The sequence below is a fragment of the Pseudorasbora parva genome, chromosome 12 (genome assembly GCF_024679245.1).
Source record: "Pseudorasbora parva isolate DD20220531a chromosome 12, ASM2467924v1, whole genome shotgun sequence".
NCBI classification, from domain to species: Eukaryota; Metazoa; Chordata; class Actinopteri; order Cypriniformes; family Gobionidae; genus Pseudorasbora; species Pseudorasbora parva.
The window spans coordinates 13626901-13640326 of NC_090183.1; the positions used below are offsets into that span (position 1 = coordinate 13626901).

General features: G+C 38.8%; 1 protein-coding gene across 1 annotated transcript in view; it reads right to left on the reverse strand.

Moving 5' to 3' along the window:
- Positions 1–13373, reverse strand: part of bmpr2a (bone morphogenetic protein receptor, type II a (serine/threonine kinase)) — a 40337-nt gene extending 26964 nt beyond the window's left edge. Inside the window, exon 1 of the mRNA XM_067459237.1 lies at positions 12633–13373. Within this exon, the coding sequence (XP_067315338.1) occupies positions 12633–12708 (76 nt within the window). The 5' untranslated portion in view covers positions 12709–13373. The remainder of the gene's footprint in view (positions 1–12632) is intronic.
- Between the last annotated feature and the right edge of the window lie 53 nt (positions 13374–13426).

The following is a 13426-nucleotide window of genomic DNA, read 5'->3' on the forward strand; positions in this document are numbered from 1 at the left end:
GAGTCAGAGGTTAACAGGAGTCAGTCGCCATTATAAAAACCATCATCACAGAAATTTAGCAATTGTTTTGCATTTAAAGCAATAGTTCACGCCAAAATTAAAATGTACTCATCAGTATACCCAAATTCAAAAATGGACTAAGGCACCATAAGAGTAGTCCTTACAACTCCTGTGCTAAATTCCAAAAGGGTAACATTTTATTTTATAGTAAAAGTAAATGATGCATAATTACAAACAACTAACCCTAATCCAAACCCTACGTTTGGTATAATGTTGATGAAGTACATGGTGTTAATCAATATAGCTCACCTTTAAACAAAATGTGTAACCTCAAAAAAAAACCATCAGTTATGGATGCACAATATATGTCAGTATTGGATATACACCAATCAGGTATAACAATATGATAATCCTACTATTGGGTTAGTCCTCCTTTTGCTGCCAAAACAGCTCTGACTTGTCGAGGCATGGACTAGACCCCTGAAAGTGTGCTGTGGTATCTGGAACCAAGATGTAAGCAGCAGATCCTTTAAGTCCTGTAAGTTGCCAAATGGAGCCTCCATGGATTGGACTTGTCTGTTCAGCACGTCCCACAGATGCTCGATTGGATTGAGATCTAGGAAATTTGGAGGCCAAGTCAACACCTCAAACTCGTTGTGCTCCTCAAACCATTCCTGAACCGCATTATCCTGCTGAAAGAGGCCATAGCCATCAGGGAATACTGTTTCCATGAAAGTAAGTACATGGTCTGCCACAATACAGTCAAAGTAACATCCACATGGAATGTTGTCCCGCCTGCCATGTTTTCCTCAGGTAAGTGACGCACATGCGCCCGGCCATCCACATTGATGTAAAAAAAATGATTTACCAGACCTGGCCACCTTCTTCCACTGCTTCATGGTCCCGTTCTGAAGATCACTGTTGGGGCTTTAGGCAGTGGACGGGAGTCAGCATTGGCACCCTGACTGGTCTGCGGCTATGCAAAAAACTGCAGCAACAAATTAACTGTGATGCAACTGTGTCTTCTGATACCTTTCTATCAGAACCAGCATTAACTTCTTGAGAAATTTGAGCTACAGTAGCTCGTCTGTTTGATCAGACCACACAGGCCAGCCTTCACTCCCCACGTGCATCAATGAGCCTTGGCCCCCCATGACCCTGTCGCCGGTTCACCACTGTTCCTTCCCTGGAACACTTTTGATAGATGACCACTGCAGTTTGGGAACACCAGTCAGTTGTGTTAAAAAAATAGCAGTACAAAATCAGTAACCTGATGAACCACTGTTATTACTAGTACTGGTATTTCTGCATTGCAAATAATTTACTTGTAGATGCAGTAGTGTAATAGGAAAACAACATGCACACTGCATGTTCTGAATGACTGACTCATTCATTGAAAGGGGTGTGTTCAAAATAATAGCAGTGTGAGGTTTAATTAGATAATCCACTCATTCAGTGAAAAAAACACGCCTCTTTAATTGTCCTTTATTAAGGAAGAAGGGACTCAAATGTTTCACACATTGCCATAAGATATATTTCCTTCAGAATTGCTAAGAAAAATGGGCAATTCCCAACATTGCTCAGAAGAGCAACATAATTTGATTATTGATATTGAATATGATAATTTAAAAACATGAAGAAGTGTAGCAAATTATCGGATACTCTCAAATCATCTCAAATGCTTTTAAAGGGCAACAAAAATCTGAAACAAGCAAAAGCAAACATGCAACTACTGTATAACCTAGGGGTGTAACGATTCGTTTTAACAATGATTCGATTCGTATTACGATTTGAGGTTGTCGATACGATTCAAGGACGATATTGGTTCATTTAGAACGATGCGATCCGAAACGATTCAGTGACTTGAAATCGATTCAGTAACTTTTTAGCCAAAAATGTAAATCAGTGTCACTGAAATAAATGATGTGCAGGTGAAGTTTCCAAGATTCCTGTTTCTTTTAAGGGAATCAGGTATCAATTAATTATGGATATAAAAAAACAAGTAAACAATTGGTGGCAAATGTGTTCACATTTTATTTGAATAAACTGCAACCAATAGTTTAGGTTGAATTAGCAGCAAGTTAACCTTTTCTGTTCTCATGTTCAATAAAAGTACAGTAAGTGCAACCAGCGGCGTAGCACCAAATTTTGGGCCCTGGGTACAAACCATCTTGCTGGTTCCCCGTACCATGTATGTGTATGTATAGAAAACTGACTTCTAAGGCCCCCCACCCACCCACCCACCCCCCCGCCTCAGGCCCTGGATACTCGGTACCCTTTATCCCCCCAGTCCAACGCCCCTGAGTGCAACCAACATACTACTACTGCTACTTCTGCTTCTTTTTCAACACAAAAATATTACAATATTAATATCAAAAATAAAGTGCAAGGGACATCTCCAGGTTTAATTGACAGTAGGTTTACCTGCTACTTTTACTGTTGTTTTTCAACATAAAAATAATACGAATATAATATTAATATCAAAAATAAAGTGCAACCAAGCACTTCTTCATTCTTCAGGCTGAAGGAGCAGTGGCTGAACCTGCTACTACTACAAACAGCGAGCGACTCATCTCCTTCCGTATATCTGACTATGAGTTTTTCAAATGTTACGTCAGTTGTGATGTTAAATAAAGCGTGCACCACAAGCATGTGAAATAAAGTGGGCAAAAAACTACCTGTCCCGACCGGTTTATTCTTATGCCATTTATGACATTACTCCGATAAAAGAAAACAGGTTACCGCGTTTACATGACCATGTTCATTGTCGGCTTATTGGGCATAATCGGCTTAAGAACGTGCATGTAAACGCACTCAATGTCTGATCTGTTTGACAGATCATCTTCTTCCTCATGCAAAACTTTGGTATTCTGCAAAAGATCTCAATTTCTCCAGAAAAAAAAGAAAAATAATTCCATGAATCTTTAAAACGCGAATGCTCCAAATTAACTTTAAAGCTAATCAAACTAGGGGAGTAAGAAAATATTGATACACGTGAATATCGCAATATTATGTTTGGCGATACTGTATTCTCAAAAACACTGTATCGATATTTATTTATTTACATCCAAGGTTCGTGGCTTTGTGTTCGGTTTAAACATAGGCCGTAAAAAAATATGGACAACTCGACATCATCCGTTTCCGCTTGGCAGATTTGAAGCTTTTAGGCGGCCTGCCCAGCACGGACATCTTGGGACCAAGTCTGCGCAGTAGGGCTGCACGGTTAATCGAAATCGAACCGCAATCGTGATTTGGCTTGTGTGCGATTATGAAAGCTCAAAGGCTGCGATTTAAATTAAATAAATAAATGCCCTGTGTTAGCGAAGAGCGGCTCTGTGATAAACGCTGCTCCGTCTGAAAGACTGAGAGTTTGAGTCGCTTATAACGTGCGTTTGAAAAAGCAACACGAGTCAAACATCTTCACAAACTTGTTGAACAGGTTTATGAACGCTTCACTAAAGACAACGTTTAATGACATGTTTTACCTCAGTTCATATCGTCAGTCGAGTGTGTGTGAGCTGATGTGGTTTCTCATCAGTGTGAGGCAGACGATGCGTTATTTTATAGTATTCTATGCCAATCAGCACTGCATTATAATACACTTTATTATTATGAAAATACCCTTGACGGCTTGAAGAACTCAAATACTCCATATTTTGCTGAAGTCGTGTTTATTGTCGTCATGTTTAATCAAAGCATCTCTATCTTCTGTTTACACCGCGTTAGCCTCACATCATGGATTTCCTGAAAACTAACGTCAATTACTTCTCTGACGCAAATGTGGCGTTTTCCGCTCGAGGGCGCCCTCTGGCTTTCAGTATGAATTAAAAAAGTTTGGCTAATCAATAATAATAAAAATAATACTTATACTTTACATATATTATTTATACTTATGCTTTACATATAAATATATTTATATATTTTACAATAACTCCTTAGGCTTAGACCTTTCTAATGTTTTTTAGTCATAGGCTGTCTGCATATTAATAGGTAACCCAGCAGTTTTTTTCTTTTTTTTGTAAAATAAGTTTTCTTTAAAATATTACAAAAATAATAATAATTAGTATTAGTATTAGTATTATATTGTTATATTTATTCTGACATACTCTTTTTTTATTTGTAATTATGAAAATTTTATTGTAATGGTAATATTTCTTATTTTTACAAATATTTTTAGCAGTAATAATAATCATAATAATTATTATTAGTCACATTAATATAAAAACACAAAATGTTATATACACACGCTTTTCATTTGTAAAAAATAATAATAACAATAAACACTTTTTAAATCGCAATCACAATTTTACCCAGAATAATCGCAATTTTTCGCGTTTTCAGGACCGGAGTTGTGCAGTAGAGCGCAGGAAGTAGAGCAGGAAGTACAGTTGCGATATCAAAAGCCCGCCCACACTCTCGCAGTTGCAGAACAATTAATTATGTTGGTGTGAAATAAACAGTTATGGAATTGTAGAAATTAAAGCTAAAGCTCCATTCTGCTCCCAAAAATTTTGAAAAAAGTCAGTTAGTGCCTCAGTGACAACTTCACTCAGAGAAGCCGTCAGTCTCAGCTGTCAATCATGACGTCACATCCCCCGTTTTTATAGCATCAAATAAAAAACTAAAACTAAACTTATTTTAAAAACGAACACTTGAAATGAAATCGTGATGATAACTGCCTTCAATGACATAAACTAACTTTGGGGAAAAAATATTTGAAGTGTAATTTTATTATTTAGTTTGCCTCGCGTCCATTAGAAAACACAGAGGGGCGGCTATACTGGGACAGGTCACCGGGGGGCGATCGAGGCGCGAAAGCTTCAGTAAATGAGAGGGAGACAGCAGGCTTGGGTTTAAACAAGGGGGTAATCTAGCACTCGGAAAGCGTTCCACCCCTAGGGGCTGCCATTGCTAACCAAGCCATCACCTGCTGTTAGCATCCCATTGACTCCCATTCATTTTTGAGTCACTTTGACAGTGAATAACTTTACATCTGAGGCGTTTAAAGACTCAATTTGTCCATTGTTTATTTCTAAAGAAACACAACAATGCATAAAAGGCTCTGTTACCTTGTATCTTACACTATCGCCCCGCAGAAGCTGTTTTTGTAAAAATAGGCTAACGATTTTGTCATAACCAACGCGACTCTGTCGCACAGTTGAGAAATTACCGTATAGACCTGAGGAGACGCTCGCAGGCAATCTTTTACTGTCTATGAGACAGTCGGGGGGACGTGGAGACATGAAGTCTGATAAAGTCAAGGGAGAAGAATGGGGAGAAGCCCATTGTGAGCCAAAAGCAACGGGAGAAAATATTTAAACAACGGGATTCAGATTTCACTTCCCACATCTACTAGAAGACTCACAGCTGTCAGACAGGGAGGCTCACGTCACATCTACGTCGTCAAGCTCAGTCTGAGCCTGCGCCGTTCGCTCAGCCGTCAGGAAGTGAGTGCTCCTTTACTGACATCACTTAACGCCGTTGAAGTCGATGGGATAGCTCTGTCCATTTCTTTTACTGTCTATGGGTTTAAACCACAGAATGTATAACACCCAACCGCTAGATGGCAGTGTTATCTCAGAACGTATAACCTTGGAGCCGGAGAAGCGCAAGGTAAAAGTGCATGCATCGCTACTAGTGTTTGCATTAGCAAACCCAGCTCTCAAGACGATAGCATTATTCCACTCCTGCAGTATACAGAGCTGAAGTGTGGACTCATTTTGGCTTCAGTTAAAAAGAAGCCACTAAGGAAATCGACAAGAATCATTTTGTTTGCAAAATAGGCCAAGTTAAATCTAATACTTGGGAAACACATTGAAACTAAGAGCTCGCTTAACATCCTGACGTCACCCGCGCTGCTGAGAAGCGTTTCGATGGAATGTACTGCAAGTTTTCCTCTCAGTAACAAAACACACACGAAAACTGACAGCGGTGGCAGAAGAATGAGAGATCATAGCGATGTGGATATGGATGCACCAGCTCTGCAGTTCATTACTTGAAATAGCACTTTATACAATAGACTGCTTTATAGAAAACAGCTTAACTGTATTAAATATAAAACAAACAGTCATTCAGTCATGAAATGGACTGCATTTCTGTCGTTAAATAGCCACTGATATACTGTGAACCTTTAAAACATATACACAAAAAGAATTCTGCAGTCACTTTACATTTTACTTTACTCAGATTGCACAAAATAGTGATTAGTGATATAAATTATACTGTATTAATGAAATAAAATACTTTGTCTCGTGTTTTAGGCATATGGTTCTGTTCTTTATTCTTTTAAATTATTTAAAAAAAAGAAAGAAACAAACAAAGAAATATCGCAATATATTGCCTCTCTTACAATATCGCAATTAGGGCTGCACGATATTGGAAAAAATTTCCCCAACGATATATATTGGGATATTGAGAGCCATCAATCCAGGCTAAAGTCAATAATTACCATTCCATGATATTAATAATTTCAGTAATAAGCAAGCTTCATTACAAGTGACAAAAAGAAATGTTGGAAAGTATGTCCAAACATGAAACTAAACCTCCAGTAGGTGGCAGCAGGTGACCGTCTTAATGAGTGAGTCACTGAGTCGTTCATTCAAACGCTGAATCGTTCACGCTTGTTGTTATGAGTGAGACGTGTTACGGGTCTGCTGTGAACGATTTTTACTGCTGAAATAGAACAAAAACACTAAATATTGCATCTAAAATGTAAGTGACTTTAAGTGAATGTTAATTAGTAGTTCATGGAACTGTCATATGAAATCAGTGTCATTTTCAGTCGTGATGGTATTTAGGAAACGCTCTAGTGTTGTAATTTCTCCTCGAGAGGCTGCACGAGCGTCAACAGCGCGACCTTATAATCTATCGATCGCCACTTACACTAAATTAATGCACAAACATTCTTGCATTTTGGTGATTCGGTAGTTATTTTTTGTTTTAATCAGGCTCTTGTCCGTAAGGCAAGTAAAATTCTCTTTCACTTGTCTGTTCAAAAAATCCACTTGTCCCTAAAAAGGCGTTAATGTCGAGCCCACACTCTTTATTCGTCGTAAAGATTTTTGTGGTGCCGTTTTTAGTGATCAGATAAATTGGTGGTGTTTTCTTGTTTTGTGGCCACAGCTTTCTGACACTCCATGCAAAGTACCTCTTTTTGTTCAACATCCTCCTTCTTGTAGCCGAAATAGTCCCAAAAATATGATTTCTGGTACGAGCCTTTTTTTTTTTTCGGCGGCGGATCCTCTTCGTCGCGCATTTTAGCAGTGAATGTTTGGCCGTGAGCGGTGAGCAGCTGCACAGCGAACCAATCACTGTGCAGGCACGCGGAACGTGCATGTCACTCCAGCAACAAACTTGTTTACGTTCTCTTAATACACCTTGGGCTACTACCCTTCACATCGCATGTTCCGGCGATGTGACTATCGCATATCGCGATGTCGATGTTAAAACAGAATATCGTTCAGCCCTAATCGCAATATATTACAATATATCGTATCGTAACCCATGTACCGTGATACGTATTGTATCGCCAGATTCTAGGCAATACACAGCCCTAAATCAAACCCCTTTTGACTATATTTTGCATTCAAAAAGTGCTCCATATTCATCACTTTATTTTGAGTCCACTTTCAAGGCCAGGAATAGATTGAAAGCTGTTCACTTTTATGTCAACTTAACACACAGCTGATCTGACTGATCGTCCACTTTCCTATGCAAAACAGGAGATCACATTCTTTCACAGAAAAAGAAAATAATATGAAATTGGAATGAGATAAAGATGAGTAAAATGATAACAATTGGTTCCTTTTGGAGTGAAATATTCTTTTATACCTTGGTATGTAAACAAAGCATTTTCAGAGATAAGCCACCCTTATCAACATACTACAGAAAGTACAGAACAAATCAGAACTACACAACTGAAAGGACATTGTCTCAATGCTTCACAACTCACAGAATCAAATACACAACCTCTTCTATGGCAGCATGACATTCATTGTCCTGCTGGGTTATCCAAGTTCTCAAGCACTCACAAAACTACACAATAACCCAGACAACCCCACACTATGGAATGCAATGACTATTTCAGGAAGCACACAAAATTACTGTCACAAGCAAAAGAAGAATTATAGGGGAGGAAACTGCACACACAGTCAAACACACTCATTGGTTTGGTGGGGAAAAAATTGTTTTCTTCAAAATAAAACTTGACTAGAAGCAACTGAAGCAAAGTATCTCCTCACAGAGCATTTAACAGCAGCATTCAGTTAAGAAATGTATTATTATTTAAAGCTACTAAAGTTATTCAGTCAAGAGCAGTGAGTGATTTTATGTTTTTCTTTTGTTGTCATATATCAACAGCATATACACATGTTCTGGTGCACCTTCAGGGTCTTCTTTTTGATACAATATGTATCAAATATGTCACATGACATACAAAAATGCATTATGGTCATTGATGTCTGTTATCCAGGAATGACATTACAGAAATCACAATTTGGGGACAAAAGTCTTTCTGCCATACAAATGTTAATAAGCCTAGTATTATCACTATATTTGTATGAATCATTGAAAACATCAATACAATTATGCCCAATAAGATTTTAAATACTTTTATTTATTTATTGTACATTTCTTTCGTATTTTTGTATTCAGATTTTAAGCCGGGACAGTTACCCGGGATGACATTTTGGTAATTTTGAGCTCAATAGTTCCTTAAAGATGAATGATTTATAATGAATTCTTACATGAGTAATTAAAGAGGGGGAAGCTGAGTCATGTAATGAAGTGCATTTAAAAATGTATACATATTTTATATTATTAATATGCTTGGGACACCAGAATTGACATGCCACGTCATTGACCCATAAACAGTACTGTGTATTACGCTGCTTTCACTTCTATCTAATATAGACGTCATTTATTTTACTTAATGTTTACGTCCACAGGCACAGCCGACTATGTTTATGTAAACTTGTGTATTTTTGACATAACCTTGTGTGTATTTGACAGTTTAAGCGTAATAAGACGTGAAAGAGAACTTTGTTTAATACTCAAACGACGTGCTGTCTGACAGCCAGCTTTGTTCGGCTGTGTGCTATCAGAAAACCATATATCAGAAGTTTAGACTGATAGGGTTATAAAACGCATGCAGATAATAAACTTTCACGATGATGAAGAACTGCAATGTCACGTAACCGTGTAAGAGATTATAATCTAACATTAAGTCAACGAAGCTGACTCATCATCTCTGCCTGTAAGCACGACATAATCTGAGAATATTTGTTTTCCACTTGAGTTGGTTGACAATCGCTTAACATTTCGAGCCTTCTATAGATATATTTCTCATGTCTGTGAGGCAAGTATTTGCTAAGTTTCGATTCATTTTTGTCACTTGCTCTAATTCACTAACAACGACACGGCAGGAAGTGCATCCTGTTTGTTTTCTTTACCTTCTTTTCTTTTCTTCCTTACAGTTTGCAATACTTATCTATATGTCCAAAAATAAAGGAAATGCGCTCTCCACAAAAACGAATGGATATGCACCTAATCATAGCACACATTTAGAGCGAGCGGACTTGTAAAGTTCCTACTACTTACATGTTTCAAATGTTAAAGGTCCCGTTCTTTGCGATTCCATCTTTCAAACTTTAGTTAGTGTGTAATGTTGCTGTTAGAGCATAAATAATACCTGTAAAATTATAAAGCTCAAAGTTCAATGCCAAGCGAGATATTTTATTTAACAGAAGTTCCCTTTCAAAGCCTACAGCGACTGCCGGTTTGGACTACACCCCTGCACTTCCTTCAGGAATGACGTCACTAGAACCGTTTGTTGACTAACCCTCCGTCACAAGAACACGCAAAATAGGTGGCGTGGTCTTGTTGCTCTCTCACGTGGAGAAGAGCGCACATTCAGCGCTTGCATCTCCCCGTTATGGTAAGAGGCGGGACCTTTCCGGGCAAAGTGCGCTAAGCTGCTGTCCAATCACAACACGGGAAGCGCTGGCCCAATCAGAACTCATTACGTATTTCTGAAGGAGGGACTTCATAGAACAAGGAAATCATCAGGCCGTTTTTAGGACAGAGAAAACAGCGCTGTACAGGTAAGTAAATTGTGTGAAAAATACAGTTTTTTTACACGCGAAACATGAACTGATGTTATATTGCACACTGTAAACATAATCAAAGCTTCGAAAACACGCAAAGAACGGGACCTTTAAGCTATATTTGTCGATAAGTCGATGAATAATAGGGAAATGTTTGTATTTCCTGCCGGTAACGATCTGTCCGTCACAGCCTGCTTGATTTAGCCACTTCCTGTGGAGTTTTCTTTTTTTGCAACTAACCGATTAATAAAACTTTGGTTGAGCCTCTTCTACTAAACTAACTATATATTAGTAAAAAATAAACAGATGTTTTTAGTTTTTGGTAGAGTATCTGAGGCACTAGTGCTGCCCTCTTCTGGGAAGTGGGGTGGGGCGCAGCAGCTCATTTGCATTTGAAGATATATGCACAAAAACAGCACGTTTTTCCTTTCACTCAAAAATTAGCATTTACAACATGGTATAATAAATAATCTGTGTGGTATTTTGGGCTGAAACTTCACATACACATTCTGGTGACACCTGAGACATTAAAGGTCCCATTCTTCGAGTGTTTTCGAAGCTTTGATTATGTTTACAGTGTGCAATATAACATGAGTTCATGTTTCGTGTGTAAAAACACAGTATTTTTCACACAATTGACTTATCTGTACAGCGCTGTTTTCTCTGTCCTAAAAACGGCCTGATGATTTCCTTCTTCTATGAAGTCCCTCCTTCAGAAATACGTAACGAGTTCTGATTGGGCCAGCGCTCCTGTGTTGTGATTGGACAGCAGTTTAGCGCACTTTGCCCGGAAAGGTCACGCCTCTTACCATAACGGGGAGATGCAAGCGCTGAATGCGCGCTCTTCTCCACGTGGGAGAGCAACAAGACCACGCCCCCTATTTGGCGTGTTCTTGTGGGCGGAGGGTTAGTCAACAAACGGTTCTAGTGACGTCATTACATCCCTGTACTTCCTGCTGTAGTCCAAACCGGCGGTCGCTGTAGGCTTTGAAAGGGAACTTCTGTTAAATAAAATATCTCGCTTGGCATTGAACTTTGAGCTTTATAATTTTACAGGTATTATTTATGCTCTAACAGCAACATTACACACTAACTAAAGTTTGAAAGATGGAATCGCGAAGAACGGGACCTTTAAAAGGAGCATAATATGTCCCCTAGTGGGCCCCAGCCCTCTGATTGAGAAACCGTAAAGATAAATCTAAGAACATTTGTGTTATTCACATACACAAGCTTAAGACCACTTCAATTAGAAAGAAAGAAATTATATTTAAATGTGTTGTTAGCATAATTTATTCAACTAGCCATATAACAAAAAAAGATAAACTGTTGTTATGTTTATAATATTCATAACAGCGTTATTTTGGTATTATTTATTCAATTATATGTTAAGTTTTCATTTTAATATAAGCTTGAGTAATTTTGTTATGTGCTCTTTTTATTAGTCATTTATTTTTGGGTTTTAGTAGTATATTAGCTAGTGGCTGAGGCATCTACGTTTATATTTTTTATCTAATTTTAATAGACCTTAAATGTACCCAAGGCGCTGGGATAGACTCCAGAACCCCTGTGAACCTGTAGTAGAGGATAAAGCGGTTTAGAGAATGAATGGGTGGATCTAATATTTATATTCTATTTCAGCTTTATTTCAACTACCAAAAAGTATTTTGAATCGTTTTAGTTTCTGATGACATTATAGTTTTATTTGGGTGTCTAATAATCATTTAGTTATCATTGTGTGCAAATAATATAATACTTAATTGTTCCACATATTGAAAACTCCACCATATAGCAACAAACCTGAGGCTGGCTCAGATCTGAAGTGGACATAAGCAAGCTTTTAGCGTTCGCAGATATTTGGCTCTGGTTCCATCCTCAATGGTCAGACTGCACGGTTAGCTGTGGAAGAGGCCAATCTGCAAGCCATAATGTGTCCTTTCAACCAAACCGCAAGATGTGAAATTAAGTTTCATGCTTGTCTTAACGGCTAATCAGTGTTTAGCCTTTATTCTCCCCTCATGAACCATGAGCAGGGTCAGCTCTTATCTTATCTGTGTGATGCTCAGTAGCTCCACTGCAGCTCAGGGGCTGGTGCCAGAGAGAGCACACGCACACGCACACTCATGCATACAAACATTAAGAGAGAAATTATATTTAAATGGGCACAAATGCACACCTGCACACACTGATACAGACGCACACATTTATACACATATTCACAGACACAATGACAAAAAGTGTGGTTCTACTGATTAACAAACACCTATTCGCCTTGTTACTTATCCACAAACACACAAACAAACACACTCAGGAAATGAAGAGTTTCTGATGGATGTGGGTGGTAGTGAATTAACCACAAAGTGGCAGGAGTCACACACACACACACACACACACACACACACACACAGTGTACAATTAATTACGCCTTCACTTAGAGAGGATATGGAGGGATTTGGGAAACTAGGGTGTGGATCTGCAATTTTACTGTAATTCTATGATATTTTCTATTGCTATGTGTTAACTGTTACTTACCAGCCACAGGACCCAGAAGAACCACCATTGCAATCAGTCCAACGTCAAGACTTGTTATTCGGCCTTCAACTGCCATGTTTTTCTTTCCCCCTTCTCTTCCAAGACAATATATTCAGATTTATTCTCTGTTCCTTGTATAGCTGTCTATGCTTCAGAGTGCAGTCAGGCAATCATATTTGTGCTTTGGAGAGTCCAGCATCACACATTTTAGAATGGCGTAAAATAATATAAAAACTTAACGGTCTGAGCGTTAACCTCAGTGCCTTTTCCCTTCAGCAGAAAGCATCAGATGTAACCAGTTGATGACTGTGAAATCTGACTACTGAGAGTGTGACTGTTGTAACAACCCACATTAACAAATCACATCAAACTTTGTTTCCCTTTGTTCCGAAGCACGCGCCCAATACATTTGCCTAATCAGAGTTTAGCGCAGTTATATGGGACATCCCGAGACGGCGAGTCTCCTCGATGGTAGCACACCGTTTCTGGACAGGGAAACATCCGTTTCGTGACTGCCGACTATTAAAATGTCCATTCGTCGTCATATTCCTCGCGTTCGTTATCTTTTGATCTTCGTGTCGGGATTTTTCTCTGTTTCCATGATCCACTGAGCTGGGGAACTGTCCGTTTAACGTTTTCCTCCGCGGTTCAAACAAGGGGAACGGCAAAAGTAGACGGCCAGGAAGACACAGCAGACAAGACAGCGACTGGAAACGCCTCGTCTTCAGATTTGTCTCCGGGATCCGATTGTTCGATGTGGGGGCCGATTTATAAGAGAATAGAGGTGAAGCTCC